The sequence below is a fragment of the Schistocerca cancellata genome, chromosome 2, assembly GCF_023864275.1.
Source record: "Schistocerca cancellata isolate TAMUIC-IGC-003103 chromosome 2, iqSchCanc2.1, whole genome shotgun sequence".
Taxonomy (NCBI): domain Eukaryota; kingdom Metazoa; phylum Arthropoda; class Insecta; order Orthoptera; family Acrididae; genus Schistocerca; species Schistocerca cancellata.
Genome location: NC_064627.1, coordinates 224,528,168 through 224,544,142, shown reverse-complemented (window position 1 = coordinate 224,544,142; position 15,975 = coordinate 224,528,168). Strand labels below are relative to the sequence as shown.

The 15,975-nt window shown below is 41.2% G+C and overlaps 1 protein-coding gene across 1 annotated transcript in view; it reads left to right on the top strand.

The window, feature by feature from the left end:
* The first annotated feature begins 561 nt into the window (after positions 1 to 561).
* The window catches only part of LOC126161549 (serine/threonine-protein kinase 26), a 649,054-nt gene continuing 633,640 nt past the window's right edge, over positions 562 to 15,975 (top strand). The window contains exon 1 of the mRNA XM_049917483.1: positions 562 to 738. Within this exon, the coding sequence (XP_049773440.1) occupies positions 601 to 738 (138 nt within the window). The 5' untranslated portion in view covers positions 562 to 600. The remainder of the gene's footprint in view (positions 739 to 15,975) is intronic.

Here is a 15,975-nt window from a genome sequence, read left to right as displayed (position 1 = left end):
GGGACAGATGGAAGACAAACTGGTATGGCCATATGACATCATGAGTGGTGAGAAGGAATTGCAGACGCTGCAGTAACACCCCTTCGAAGACTTTGGCCACGGTAGGTAAAAGGCTGATGGACCGGTGATTTTCTGGTTGACTTAAATCTTTGCCTGCTTAGGCGGCTTAAGTTTAAAACTCCATCATCAGGTGGATGTATGTTGATTACTGCGACATGTAGTGTTGACAGCGGGGTAACCTGTGCAACTGTCTCCAGTGGTCTGGGCTCTCTTTTTGCCGTGTTACATTACGTGCATCATGACGTGCACTTCGTACGTACAGTCCCTCTTCAATTAACTATTAATTCATTTATTGTCATAGTTTCGCCTTTTTGTGAGCTGTTTTTCAATCAGGAGAACGCTCTGTACAAAGGAAATATAGAGAGTATTGCGCAGAGCGATATGGAGCGTGCCGTTCAAAGCTGTGGCTTCTCGATTTGCGGATGGGAGCGACAGATAAGATAAGCAGAGCGCCGCAGCGGGAGGAGAGTGCGTCACCCAGTCGGGCCTAGCCCTCGTTCAGCGAACCAGCAGCCGTGCCGCGCAACGCGACCAGAAGCCATGGGCGTCGATGAAGCTGTGCGGTCCGCCACTTCGTTCTCCGCGCCCGCCAGCTCTGCTCCCACTCTGTCTTCCAGGAAGGCAGACCCTCGAGCTCTGAAGTATATGACGGCGCCGCCAAGCGGCCACGGCCACAAGGTGTGTGTGTGTGTGTGTGTGTGTGTGTGTGTGTGTGTGTGTGTGTGTGTGTGGGTGGGTGGGTGGGTGTGGGTGTGATAAGCAGTGCTACCAGTAGCCATCAACACCTTTACTTAAAAGTCGTAGAACTTGGTTTGTCAAGCACACAGTGGAGCACATTGTAGAGCCAGATGTTGACTGTCTGCGCACGTGATCGATAGATTTCACAATCGTTAGCTTATCTGTAGGAAAAGTTTGCCGTTTTGCAAGAGTGCCCAACGGGTGATCATCACGCCTTCTAGGTTGAAGTGAAAAAAAAAAGGTCAAAACTCGAAATGACGCCGAGCAGAATATTGTTATTTACAGTTGCGTGTTATCTAGGGAACATATTTGTGATTACACGTCGTATCACCAACACGTCGTGAGTCATGCCGAAGAAATCTGAGATAGCAAATAAATGGAAAAAAATAGCAGTTAAGAGCGATGAAATGAGTCAGAACGGTGGTAGTTGCAACCTAAAAGAATGCTTCTATAAAAGTGCTGTTTCATTTATTACGTTGCGAGTTGGGTTGCAACGTAGATTATCATAATAAGCCAACAGCTGACTGCCACAAACAATATTTGTTCCATCTGTGTTACACAGATATGCTCCATAAAGTTTAATTAGTTTTCGGTGCACTTATTTACACTCAAGACTTACGTTCCACAGATGGGATACATGATTTCAGTTCGCCTTAAACCGATAACGTTTGCACGCGCTTAACATTCACAACTTTCGTTTTTCCGAATTTCACGTGCGGTGGAAACACTCCACTTATGAAATTACTATTACTACGTTTGAGAAGACTTGACAGTAGTATGTAAAACAGTCATGTATCACTTTCATTGTAATACAGTCTGTGAACAAACTCTTTTTCTATCTTCAGCTCTTGTTGTCCTGTCGTCCCCACTGACGTATAATATTACTGTATGTTGATAATTTTTTCTTTTGGATCGTCTAATTACAACTGAGTGAAACAATTTTTGTGCCGTACGCGTTGCGCCTCTATTCTTTGCAAAGCATCTTCAGTCGCCTGGAATACGTACGTATTTTTGTTTGTACTATTTAGTTTACATTTGGGGCGGTGTGTATATAGGTTACAGACTTCTGGCAGTTTGCTTTTGTATTGTATTATTACTACATCAAAGAAAAACAAACTGCCAGAATTGTGTATTACTATATATACTTCGTCCCAAATGCAAAGTAAATAATATAATCAAAAATATGGACATATTGCAGACCACTGAAGATGCCTTGCAAAGAAGAAAGGCGAAACGCGTATTGTACAAAAATTGTGTTTCGTTCAGTGGTAATTAGACGATCCAAAAGCAAAAATTATCAACAAACGGTAAACTGTTTTTCCTTTATATCTTTTTGTCAGCATTGTAACTAACTCCAAATAGAACAGCGTTATTTCGTTGTCAGCGTGTGCTTTAGTTCAGCCGCCAATGCGGGCACATTCTAGGAAATCTTGCCGTACATAGAATCGTGAAAAATTGAAAAACTCGTAACTCCACTTGTAGAACTCATGGATGCAGTGTACCGTTGTGCAGAGAAACCACGTGTTTACATAAGTGAAATAAAGGGTAACAACAATATCAGTTGTGCGAAGGCCTTGCGTGAGAAGGCGACGATTTCGTCCGCCCATTCAAAACGTAAACAGTAAACAAGAGAACCGGAAATGCCATGAAAACAGATATTCATCTTGATAGTGAAATAGCTGTCGTTTTACATGATTAACATATGAGATACGAAGATGGAAGATTGTTGAGTGAAAAGAAAAACAAATGGTAGACAACAGAAAAAAGGTGAACGCAGCCGGAAATACAAATAGTCATTGACAAAGCTAAATCAAGCACGTTGCAGTATAAATTGGCGTTATCGTGGAAAGTGTAAGAGACGCTTGAGCTAACCCTTCGTGATTTTTTTTTTTTTCTGCATGTTCCAGTTACATAGTGTAGTGGTGATATAGTCCAAGTGCTGCTAACAATAAAAATGAAGGAAAAGCTCTTGCGCACATAAAAGTATGTTTCCAGGAGATCAAAATTTGACTATGACACGCTCAGAAAATACACTACAAGTTCTGTATACTGTCCTCCAAAAAACGCACATGGCAGATGATGTGTTACAAATAGGACTGTGCTGTTGTGTTTAATTAAAAGCGCCATCTTGCCTAGTACATGTCTGTTAATTATGTCCATGATCGCTTTCGGTGGTTCATTTACAGCTAAGTTAACGGTGGCGACTTTTTTGAAACAGAAGACGTACATTTAAGCTCGCCGTGTGGTACATTTGACAGCACAAGGCAGGCGTTCACCTGCCAGTGACATGGATCGCGAATTTCGAAGGTGCAGTACGCTGCTAGCATTTGAAACACAAAACGCAAGGCACACATTTCGATTTAATCACGTACTAGTAACAGTTTGTTTCACACGTTTGTCTGTGCTTATGTATCCACTTCAAGGAGTTGAACAGAAGTACAAAAACACCGCGAAAAGTGCATACTTCAATATAAAAGCAGATGCAAGCCGCTGTTGTATTTGATGACCGCGAACGGCATCCGTGCAATGTCCTCAATACGTTGCAAGTCTCAGTCGTGGTGAGAACAGTGTCCTGTGTTGCGAGTGCGTTATGTCGCAGCTAAGTAAATTAGAACTTGGGCAGTTGGTTCTCCTATGGTGAGTGCTTCTGTAACCAAGGTAACCAAAGTGTTCGATGTTTTAAGAGACACCGTATCGAAGATTTATACCGCATACAGGAAAAGCGGAAAAAACATCATCCGCTAAGTCACAACGCGGACGAAATTAAGTTCAAAAATGATTCAAATGGCTCTAAGCATTGTGGGACTTAACATCTTAGGTCATCAGTCCCCTAGACATATTGTTGTTGTTGTTGTTTTTCTTGTGGTCTTCAGTCCAGAGACTGGTTTGATGCAGCTCTCCATGCTACTCTATCCTGTGCAAGCTTCTTCATCTCCCAGTACCTACTGTAATCTACATCCTTCTGAATCTGTTTAATGTATTCATCTCTTGGTCCCCCTCTACGATTTTTACCCTCCACGCTGACCTCCAATACTAAATTGATGATCCCTTGATGCCTCAGAACACGCCCTACCAACCGATCCCTTCTTCTAGTCAAGTTGTGCCACAAACTCCTTTTCTCCCCAGTTCTATACAGTACCTCCTCATTAGTTATGTGATCTACCCATCTAATCTTCAGGATTCTTCTGTAGCACCACATTTCGAAAGCTTCTATTCTCTTCTTGTCTAAACTATTTATCGTCCACGTTTCACTTCCATATATGGCTACACTCCATACAAATACTTTCAGAAACGACTTCCTGACACTTAAATCAATACTCGATGTTAACAAATTCCTCTTCTTCAGAAACGCTTTCCTTGCCATTGTCAGTCTACATTTTATATCCTCTCTGCTTCGACCATCATCAGTCATTTTGCTCCCAAATAGCAAAACTCATTTTCTACTTTAAGCGTCTCATTTCCTTGTGTAATTCCCGCAGCATCACCCAATTTAATGCGACTACATTCCATTATCCTCGTTTTGCTTTTATTGATGTTCATCTTGTATCCTCCTCTACTTAAACCTAACTAACATAAGAACATCACACACGTCCATGCCCGAGGCAGGATTCGAACCTGCGCCTAGAACCGCTCGCCCACAACGGCCGGCCGAGATTAACTGTTCACTGACAGTGACGGACGATCATTGAATAGGATTGTGACGAAAAATAAGAGGACGCTAGCAGCAAAAGTCAGTGCAGATCTAAATGTCGCACTCACGAACCCTATCAGCACCAAAACTACACGACGGCAGCTCCAAAAGCAGGTAATTGCAGGGCAAGCTGGAATTCCTGAACAGCTAACCAGTGATGCGAATGTGCATAACAGGAACACGTAGTACCGAAGACATACAAACCTGGACTATGGAAGAAAATCACTTGGTCGGATGAGTCTTGGGGTTGGGTTGTTTTTGGGGAAGGAGACCAGACAGCGAGGTCATCGGTCTCATCGGATTAGGGAAGGATGGGGAAGGAAGTCGGCCGTGCCCTTTCAGAGGAACCATCCCGGCATTTGCCTGGAGTGATTTAGGGAAATCACGGAAAACCTAAATCAGAATGGCCGGACGCGGGATTGAACCGTCGTCCTCCCGAATGCGAGTCCAATGTCTAACCACTGCGCCACCTCGCTCGGTGGATGAGTCTTGCTTCACACTGTTTCCGACTTTTGGCCAAGTTTACGTCCGAACAGTGAAACATAGCGGAGGTTTGGTGATGATTTGAGCAGCCATATCACGGTTATTCCATGGGCCCCATGATCACTCTGGGAAGTCGCCAAAGATTATATGATCCTTTTGGCTGATCCAGCCCGTCCCGTGGTACAGTGTTTGTTCCACAGTGATGACGTGTTCCAAGACGACACGGACCCTGTTCGAACAGCTCATGTAGTGCAGGATTGGTTTTGTGGGCAGAAAGATGAATGTTCGTATCTCCGCTGGCACCACAGTCACCAGATCTCAATATTAATGAGCCATTGTGGTATGCTTTGGAAAGAAGGGCGCATGATCGCTACCGACCTCCATCATTGTTACCTGAACTTGTCACAATTTTGCTGGGAGAGTTGTATAAGAAGATTCCCGTGAAAACCATACAGGATATGTATTTACGTATTTCAAGACGACGGTAAATTGTTTAATGCGCCAACGGTGCGGATTCGTACACCATACCATATTAGGCATGGTAATGTCTTGTGTTTGAGGTGTTTCCATATTATTGTCCACAACTTGTGTGTAGTTTCGAGGAAATAAAATGACAACCCGTAACCTATTACGTTTACTATTAAATGTTGATTCATTAACAACAGTGAAATGAAATGCAGAGAGTTGAGGGAACCATTGTATTAATGACAATAGGTTTCGTGACTGAGGTAGGTGAAGTTAGATTGCAAAATGAAAAAAAAATTTAAAAATGCGCTAGCGATGTATGAAAAGATACAGTATCAACTAAAAAAGAATCCATTTATTACATCTAGGATTCCAATGCTGTTAGTGTGATATTAATCTGCAGCGAATAATTTAGGCTCCGGATTTGTTACATGTAAAGAAGTCAGACTTTATTTCGTTATCGCCAGAGGAACCCGACGGGCACTATCCAAGTACCTCCGTTAAGAAGAAAGGCGTGCATCATGTTATATAGAACACAAAATATAAATAAAGAAAATATATGCATGGGGGTAGGGACTCACATTGTTGACTGAATTGCAGAAATATCTGCCAATATGAAAATTCTTCAGCACCTAGTTGTTCGAAATAAAGGGAACACGCTGACTCTCATCCAAAAGTAAATCATTACAGAGTTCACAGCTATCGTCCTAAGTAACATCAAATTAAAAAGGGGGTTAGTTACTACAAATCTAATCAATTTGAAGCGTTGTTGTCACAAGCACAACGATATAGTCATCCTCTCTTACCTGTTGCCGAGCGAGGTGGCGCAGTGGTTAGCACACTGGACTCGCATTCGGGAGGACGACGGTTCAATCCCGCGTCTGGCTACCCTCTTCCCCCAAATCAACCCAACCCTTACCTGTGCCAAGCAGCAGTTTTTGTCCTCAACGTTTCGAACCAAAAACAGTTCGTAGCTATGATTCTTTCCACCATTAGACTTCGTTAATTTTAAGAAACTGGATACAAATACCATCAATTATTGTTTGGTTTTCCGTCTTGAGTTCACTGTAATTAAAAGAAGAGTATTCTACGCAAAAGGCGTTTAGCTTTTATATATGTAGTGTGTGTGTGTTTTTTTCTAGGTTGGGGGGGGGGGGGGGCAGCGAGAAGAAAACGTGCGTTGGTGGGTGCGTGGATATAAGTATCGGTGTGAGCGAGTGTTGTAACAAGTGAAGATATCTTTCAGCAGAGAGTGTAGGAGGGGTGAAAAGTTTTAGAAATAGAGCTGAATTGGAAATAACACCAATGCAGCGTAAGAAAAAGAGGTTCTTTAAATGGCGAAAAATCGTCAAGAGTGAATGTGCCACAAGTTTAATTCGATCTCGATCGCCACCAACTACGAAGGAAAAGGCAGTGGTTTGTAGAATATGTAACCAACAGCGAGAAACACCTTGAGTGAATTGCCTGCCAGCTTTATAAATGACTGCTGCTTGTAATCTATAAATTCAAAATTTTCAAACATATTAAGTATCCATATTTTCAGAATGAACACAGAAGATTCTTTGTACATAAAAGGGATTGCATGTGGTGTAAAAATGCTCTTTAATTGGTTTCAGTAAACTAAGGAGGAAAAAACCAATAGTAATTGATTATAACAACTGCTGCGGAAGATGACCATGCAAACAAACATATTATACAATTGTTATCTCTGGAAGAGATTTCTTAACATCAAAACCCTGTATTTTTTAACAAAGAAATACGTTTAAAAAGCCTTCTTAGATGAAATTTATTTATGGGGACTAGTTTTTGCTGTCTCAGAAATTATGTGGTTAGTTGTATACATGTAAGAATCCTGGAGATACTAAAAGGTTTCAGATAGATTATATAATGGTAAGACAGAGATTTAGGAACTAGGTTTTAAATTGTAAGAAATTTCCAGGGGCAGATGTAGACTCTGACCACAATCTATTGGTTATGACCTGTAGATTAAAACTGAAGAAACTGCAAAAAGGTGGGAATTTAAGGAGATGGGACCTGGATAAACTGAAAGAACCAGAGGTTGTACAGAGTTTCAGGGAGAGCATAAGGGAACAATTGACAGGAATGGGGGAAAGAAATACAGTAGAAGACGAATGGGTAGCTCTGAGGGATGAAGTAGTGAAGGCAGCAGAGGATCAAGTAGGTAAAAAGACGAGGGCTAGTAGAAATCCTTGGGTAACAGAAGAAATATTGAATTTAATTGATGAAAGGAGAAAATACAAAAATGCAGTAAATGAAGCAGGTAAAAAGGAATATAAACGTCTCAAAAATGAGATCGACAGGAAGTGCAAATTGGCTAAGCAGGCATGGCTAGAGGACAAATGTAAGGATGTAGATAGATACTGCCTACAGGAAAATTAGAGAGACCTTTGGAGAAAAGAGAGCCACCTGTATGAATATCAAGAGTTCAGGTGGAAACCCAGTTCTAAGCAAAGAAGGGAAAGCAGAAAGGTGGAAGGAGTATATAGAGGGTCTATACAAGGGCGATGTACTTGAGGACAATATTATGGAAATGGAAGAGGATGTAGATGAAGATGAAATGGGAGATACGATACTGCGTGAAGAGTTTGACAGAGCGCTGAAAGACCTGAGTCGAAAGAAGGCCCCGGGAGTAGACAGCATTCCATTGGAACTACTGACGGCCTTGGGAGAGCCAGTCCTGACCAAACTCTACCATCTGATGAGCAAGATGTATGAGACAGGCGAAATACCCTCAGACTTCAAGAAGAATATAATAATTCCAATCCCAAAGAAAGCAGGTGTTGACAGATGTGAAAATTACCGAACTAGCAGTTTAATAAGTCACAGCTGCAAAATACTAACGCGAATTCTTTACAGACGAATGGAAAAACTGATAGAAGCCGACCTCGGGGAAGATCAGTTTGGATTCCGCAGAAATGTTGGAACACGTGAGGCAATACTGACCCTACAACTTATGTTAGAAAATAGATTAAGGAAAGGCAAACCTACATTTCTAGCATTTGTAGACTTAGAGAAAGCTTTTGACAATGTTGACTGGAATGCTCTCTTTCAAATTCTAAAGGTGGCAGGGGTAAAATACAGGGATCGAAAGGCTATTTACAATTTGTACAGAAACCAAATGGCAGTTATAAAAGTCGAGGGACATGAAAGGGAAGCAGCGGTTGGGAAGGGAGTGAGACAGGGTTGTAGCCTGTCCCAGATGTTATTCAATCTGTATATTGAGCAAGCAGTAAAGGAAACAAAATAAAAATTCGGAGTAGGTATTAAAATCCATGGAGAAGAAATAAAAACTTTGAGGTTCGCCGATGACATTGTAATTCTGTCAGAGACAGCAAAGGACTTGGAAGAGCAATTGAACGGAATGGACAGTGTCTTGAAAGGAGGATATAAGATGAACATCAACAAAAGTAAAACGAGGATAATGGAATGTAGTCGAATTAAGTCGGGTGATGCTGAGGGAAATAGATTAGGAAATGAGACACTTAAAAGTAGTAAAGGAGTTTTGCTATTTGGGGAGCAAAATAACTGATGATGGTCGAAGTAGAGAGGATATAAAATGCAGACTGGCAATGGCAAGGAAAGCGTTTCTGAAGAAGAGGAATTTGTTAACATCGAGTATAGATTTAAGTGTGAGGAAGTCGTTTCTGAAAGTATTTGTATGGAGTGTAGCCATGTATGGAAGTGAAACATGGACGATAAATAGTTTGGACAAGAACAACATATAATCTTTCGAAATGCGGTGCTACAGAAGATTCCTGAAGATTAGATGGGTAGATCACATAACTAATGAGGAGGTATTGAATATAATTCGGGGAAGAGGAGTTTGTGGCACAACTTGACAAGAAGAAGGGATCGGTTGGTAGGACATGTTCTGAGGCATCAAGGGACCACAAATTTAGCATTGGAGGGCAGCGTGGAGGGTAAAAATCGTAGAGGGAGACCAAGCAGATTCAGAAGGATGTAGGTTGCAGTAAGTACTGGGAGATGAAGAAGCTTGCACAGGATAGAGTAGCATGGAGAGCTGCATCAAACCAGTCTCAGGACAAAAAAAATAAAAATAAAAAATAAAAAAAATATACTATGCCGCGAACTTTGCTCAATAAGGAAATTATTATCGTTACCAATGTTTGAACGAAGACATTATCCGCTGTGGGCTGTAAATTTCTTTATTTGTTTGTGCGATCGTCCACTTCGGACAGTAGGCCATTCTCAAGCGAAACCATCTATAGAAGCACAGCCGGCTGCAGATGTAACGAGAAGCCATCAAACTGTGCTAATTGATGAAAAACTAAGAATTTAGACGAGAGGCTTCAACACCAGATGAACAGATGTAACAACTTGACGAATATGTTCACCTGATGTTGCAGTTTCTCTTCTGTGAAGTTTTAGAATTTATTCCATTGACAAGTTACCTCAAGTGACTTCCCCGTACGCTTATAGAGTACTTCACCCTAAGCTTTAATTGAGAATGACCGGAAGGTCAAAACTGGACAGTGGCATATAAATAAATAAGAAATTTAAGTACTTTCACGTGAACATTTCATCGGGACTGTGGAACCTTGCATAAAGAAAATACTTGTTACGATTCTTTTCTCTAACTAGTGTGGAAAACGAAATTACCTACATATCTCATAAACACTCCACGACTTGAGGATCCATAACGGCACATAAGGTTGCATCTTGTATCTATAAAGCAAAATCATAACCACTTTTTCAGTGGGGTTATCAGTAACACAAATGGAAGGCTCTTTTTCAGAGATAAGACTGCTATTGATATGACAACGTAATGGCTCGAACTTAAGTAATGTCTGTTAAAAAAAGTTGTGTTGCAAGTGAAAAATGTGTCACGTCATTATTGTTCCCTCTCCTATATTTTTCTTTAGTAACTGTTACCGTGTCGACTGTGAGGGAATTGCAAATGAATTATTTGTCTCAGTATGCTGCAGTTCGGGTACATAGGGACTTCAGAAAGTAGGTGACACATTTCGTTTCACTCCAATAGTGTCGCGCAACAAGATTGGCGCATGGGCAGAAGAGTGTACAACCCATGTTCCGGGCATCGCACAGAGACAGTTCTGCTGCGATACGGATAACAGATGCATCATAGTGTGGGAGTGAAATGGCGCGGTTACTAGATACGTACTCCGTACTTGAAGTACGTGGTATAGTACTATTCTTGTGCCCAAAACATCTAAATTCCAAGACTGCTATGCACAGCAAATGGCTGAAATTCTTGTAATATATCCCTAGATCCCGATATGAAACAACCTTGAAAATTTTTGTGGTATCATCATCCGTTTCCAAGATACAGGTTTAAAGTTACCGTACGTGTATAATCAAAATCCGCTATGAGGCGAAATCTGGGTAATAGGTAACCTTAGCAGATTGCTCAGATTTTAACGTTTTTTGTCTAGGTATTTATCTAGAAGAACCACTCCCCCTTTTCAAAAATCTTTAACTGTTATCGAGGAACTCCTAAGAATTTGGTATTTGGGTACCAAAACCCAGCCGCGGATTCCGAGAGCGTTATGCGCAGAAAATGGCTTCAATTTTCACGGCGTATTCCTAAGATCCTGATCTCGAACAACCTTGAAAATTTTCTTCATATCTTAATCCGTTTCCGGGGTATAGAAGATCAAATTTACTTAACTTGTACAAGTAAAATACTCGCTTAAAATCCGGTGTGAGGCGAAAATGTAGTTTATATCGTGACATATCACGTAGAAATATGCTGTAAACCGTCTACTCTTGTTATCTGAGAACCTCATGTTGTAATAAGGAAGCACATGCAAATTTTTTTTTGCATGTAAAATCCTGTCCGAGGTGAGGGGAGAGAAGGGGGGGGGGGGAATAAAGAGAAAGAAAGTGGAAGTACGTGAAAGGTAGTGATAATGAAAGACAAAGTAGATGATAGTGACAGTGAGAAAAAACAGCGGCAGTAGTAAGAAAGGAATGACAATGAGTTGGGCTGAAAGAGTGAGTGAGAATGGGCAACTGGGAGGGGATGGGTGTGAAGATTTATAGCAACGGATTAGTGGGTGTGTGTAAGTTACAGTTTGGGGAGCTTGTGGGAGATTGAGGTTAGTTGCATGTTAAAATAAAAAAAAAAGCATAAATATGTTCGCGTGCCAAAATGTTCGTGAAAGATGCTGAGGAAGGTAAAATGAGGCAACTGCTACTCCACTTTTCAGTCTGTCTTTTAAATAAACAGGATCATACTTACATTTTTTGTGCTCCGGTAGGAGCATTCTTCCGTTGGTGTGTAAGATCTTTGAACTTCTTAAATGTAAAGTCGTTGATCATAACTTCTGTTTTCCTATGTAAACACGTTGGTTGTTGTCAGAGTTAGTTCTTCGGAAGTTATTAACATATACTGCAAAAAAGACATAACATGGAAGTACCAACATAACATGGAAGTACCAATATTTAAAGTGGTGTATAATACACAGTTAATGTGTAAAAATCGAGATATTTTTGTAAAAACTGTGATTGATGTAATGTGGAAATGGCAAGAGTACCACAGCTGTATGTAAATACTAAAATTCATCGTGGTACATGTCACTTAGCATTTGTTTAGTCATCATTTTATTTGTATTTTATTTAAACAGCGATTTCCAACGTTGAGCACTGAAACATGTAATTGAACCTAAAAAGCCACCTGAAGGGTGCAAAAAACTACCTGAAGATGGCACAAGCCTTAAACCTGTCACACTTTTAAATGAAGCCACCTTCTGTTGTGACTGGTAGCTGTTATTATTCTACACCCTGTTTTATGTATTGATCTTTAGTTTGCGCCATACAGCCAGCTTACTCGTACAGATAGCATATATTTATTGATTCATCACACGTTACTTATGTAACAATACTTATATACTTACTTTGTTTAAACATACAAGCAACTATGTGTGTTTGATGTGGATGTACACTTACATATCAACATATGTATGCCGCAAGGCACTATACAGTGCGTGGAAAGTACTGTACTTCATACCACCGACAGTATATCTGAAGAGCGCGTTACAATATCTGTGATCATGTGTTGCTGTCAGAGCTATCACACAATTTGGCAAAGGATAACCACGGTTTAAGCGCCGTAGTGGAGACAGCATAAGTAGCTCTATGACAGTTCGCAGCACTGTCGCCAGGATTCAACTGTGACGGTGACGGCTGCAGGCTAAAAACTAATCGTTTACAGAGCTGTGACAACACCGAGGTGTTGCCATAGAGAGGTTTATAAAATCGCGTTACATTATTGGTTGAAGCAGGCCCGCGAAGCAGCCGCGCCCTGCCCACTACAAATGTCAGGGCTCAACATACGCCGACTCAACTACAGGTACAGAGCATCGAGTCAACGGGCGGAGAGGAAGCTGTCGTTTTATAGTAGCCATTTGTCGAGACACGTCTTGCAACCCCGTACGAAAACAGAATTTCTCTCCCGAGAGAATGGACAAAGACCAGTTTAAAGGCGATTCCCTCTTTCTGGTCGTGAGCAACGTATTCATCCATATTCTAAACTTTCCAGAGTCCATACAAATGCGGAGAAACTTCGAATAATGCGATTATACTGTCATTGCTACGTCTGTAACAGTTCAACAAGGTCGTTAAGTGTTAATGCACAGTTCCTCGTCCTTTGTTACATTGTTCATGTAATTTTTTCCAAAGTTTAATATCAAGTAGCCACTTAATTTATTGCGTTACATGCTAATGCTCGCATGGTGTTTCTAATTGCTCCTACAACATACATCATTTTGCATATATACCATCACGTAGCCTGTGTTCTGCACCACATGGCGAAGTATTTGTAAATCTGAAATCCGACATACCTAATAAAGCAATGAACTATATACAGGGTAAGTCAAAAAGGACTTTACAACTTTGGAATGATATAGAAATGTATCGAAATAACTTACAGAATCGGTAGATGTGTGTCATTTTGTAAAAGACAGCCAGATGTCTTTTTGTTTCGATGTGACTACCATTTGTGATGAACAACCCAACGGTAATCAGTTTCTTCCCAAAGTCATTGCAGCAGATAGGGTGTAACTTGTGCAACAGCAGCGTAATTTGGAGTTTTAAGGTCGGCTAAATTGTTTTGTAGGGGAGGAACGCACGGTCTTTAATGAAACCCCAGAGAAAGAAATCCAGTGGTGTCAAGTCTGGCGAGCGAGGTGACCATGCGATTGGCCCCACACGGACATCTATCGAACTGGGAAGCGATTATCGAGGAAACCTCGAACTTCCGTGAGGAAATGAGATGGTGCGTTGTCTTGCAGGTCGTAAACCATCCCACCTCGGTCATCTTCGTCGATCTGTGGAATTAGAAAGTTCTTGAAACCAAAACGACAAAGCGAGCACGCTCCGTATATGTGAAAGTTGCCAATTTAACTGTACACTACGCTGGCGCTCCTCGTGGCGAAATGGGGTACTGGTGCACTACCTGAATCAAACTTGAGGTAGTTTGCTACAAAATGACACATCTACCTATTCTGTCAGTTATGTCAATAAATTTCTGTATCATTCCAAAGTTGTGAAGTCCTTTTTGTCTCATCCTGTAGTAAGTACGCTTTCATTTCCAGTACTTTACTGGGTTTTGCAATGAATTCTGCTCGTGATTTTTTCTTAATTTCAGTGTCCACTAAACTCCTGTTAGAGATAACGATGGTATCTGCCAGAAGAGAGAAGCAATATGATGCACTCGGTATAGGAAATGTAGTGCGGTGAAGGAATCGCCAGAGCACAAGCTGAAGCAATTTGGGGGGGGGGGGGGGGAGGCTGTGTCAGCACCGCTGACAAGTCGCCGACTGACTGACGCATGGAATTTAAATCGGCTTTGCGCGGGGGGTGGGGGGGGGGGGGGGAGTCGTTAAGAGGCCATTGGTGAACTACGGAATCTGCGTTTTGCCAGTCACTCAGCCGTCTGTCTGACAGTAAATTCCGTCTCCTGCCCCAGCGGACACATCTCCTTTACCTGCCACATCTCTCTCGCCCCACTATTTCCTATTCTCGCGCGAACACCGGTCACAGAAACTTAAATAATTTACTACTTTAATCATTGTAGTTTATCTGACAGCTGCTTAGTGTCATTTCGCCAGTCGACCCTTACCTGCTTTCAGTTTGACATAGACTGCATTCTGGATTGTACCTGACCCGCGTACACTCTGAGAGTATGAATGTCACTTGAAAATTACTTCTAATTGTGAATCTAGCGTACAGTGATGCAAACATATTAGAAGGTTGTGAAAGAGGAAAGTTTCTGTCGTCCAACAAAGCATTGTTAGTCGATTCTTAGGCTTTTACATTAGGTACAAGTGTCAAACTTTTTGCTTTTTGTAAGATTTTTCTCCAGTTGAAGTGGCAGTTGCGAATTTTCCAAGCTTTAGCCTTTTATTTTATCCTATTGAATAAATCGAAAGTCGCACATATTAAACGACGCCATTGCTCATACGCAGTGCAGCGCATACAAACTGAGATAAATTATATAACAAATACATAATTGGGAGGCGAGTCTCTACATGTCTGCGTGGTATTAATGGAAGACTGTCTCCTCGTCGTAAGTCAAGATGAATAATCGAGACGATTAATCATGATTAAGTGCGACATCGGTGATAAGTAGTTGGCTACTTGCAGCACAAAACCTTTCGCTTCCTTGTGACGATGATTGACAGATAAAATCCCTAAAGCAGGAAAACCTCTATCGTCTTTACAGTACGTCGTTGAACTGCAAGTCCAACATTTACAATCTTATAAAAATACTTTCTCGGACACTTATGCTCACAAAAAAGTGACTAAAGACCTCTCATTTCACCACCATAGGAGATTAATACAGAGACGAAAATCGACAAATTTAGTAAGATCAGGTTTTCGTTTCTTGTTTCAAAAAACCGTTATTGCATTTTGATGGTACCTATGTATGTGAATGTGCCTTGCTGTCTTTGTTACTAAATTAGACCGAGGCATTAAGAAAACATCTTTTATGAACTGAGTGCTTTCTGAACTTACCACTCGCGATATGTTGGAAAAGAGCGAACGCAGGCCAACAGTCAGATTCTATAGATCTTTATTTCTGAAAGGTATTCGACACCGTATCAAAGTATCCAGAGATAAATAAGATACGATATCTTCGCAAATGCACGATTCTCTGGGAAAAAAATATTTGACAGATAGGGTTCTCACAGAACGACGTGTATTCATCAATAAACTAAAGGAACATTCTGGAGTGCCAAACAAAATGGAAAGAAGACTGGGTTTTAATGTTCTTTCAATGTCGTCGTCACTGGAGACGGAGCACAAACTCGTACTGGAAAGTGGATGGGGTAGGAAGAAAAAAACCCGTGGTTTTTTGAAAGATGTTACCTGGGAATTCATCTTACGTTATGTAGGAAATCTCATGAAATGAAATGTTAAAAGCCGCTTCTTCAAAATGTAAGTCCAATGCCTTAGCCACTGTGCACTCACTCGACTGAAGAGTAACATGGAAGTGTGGGTGGATCGCTGTTGTTATCATATGTAATATATCA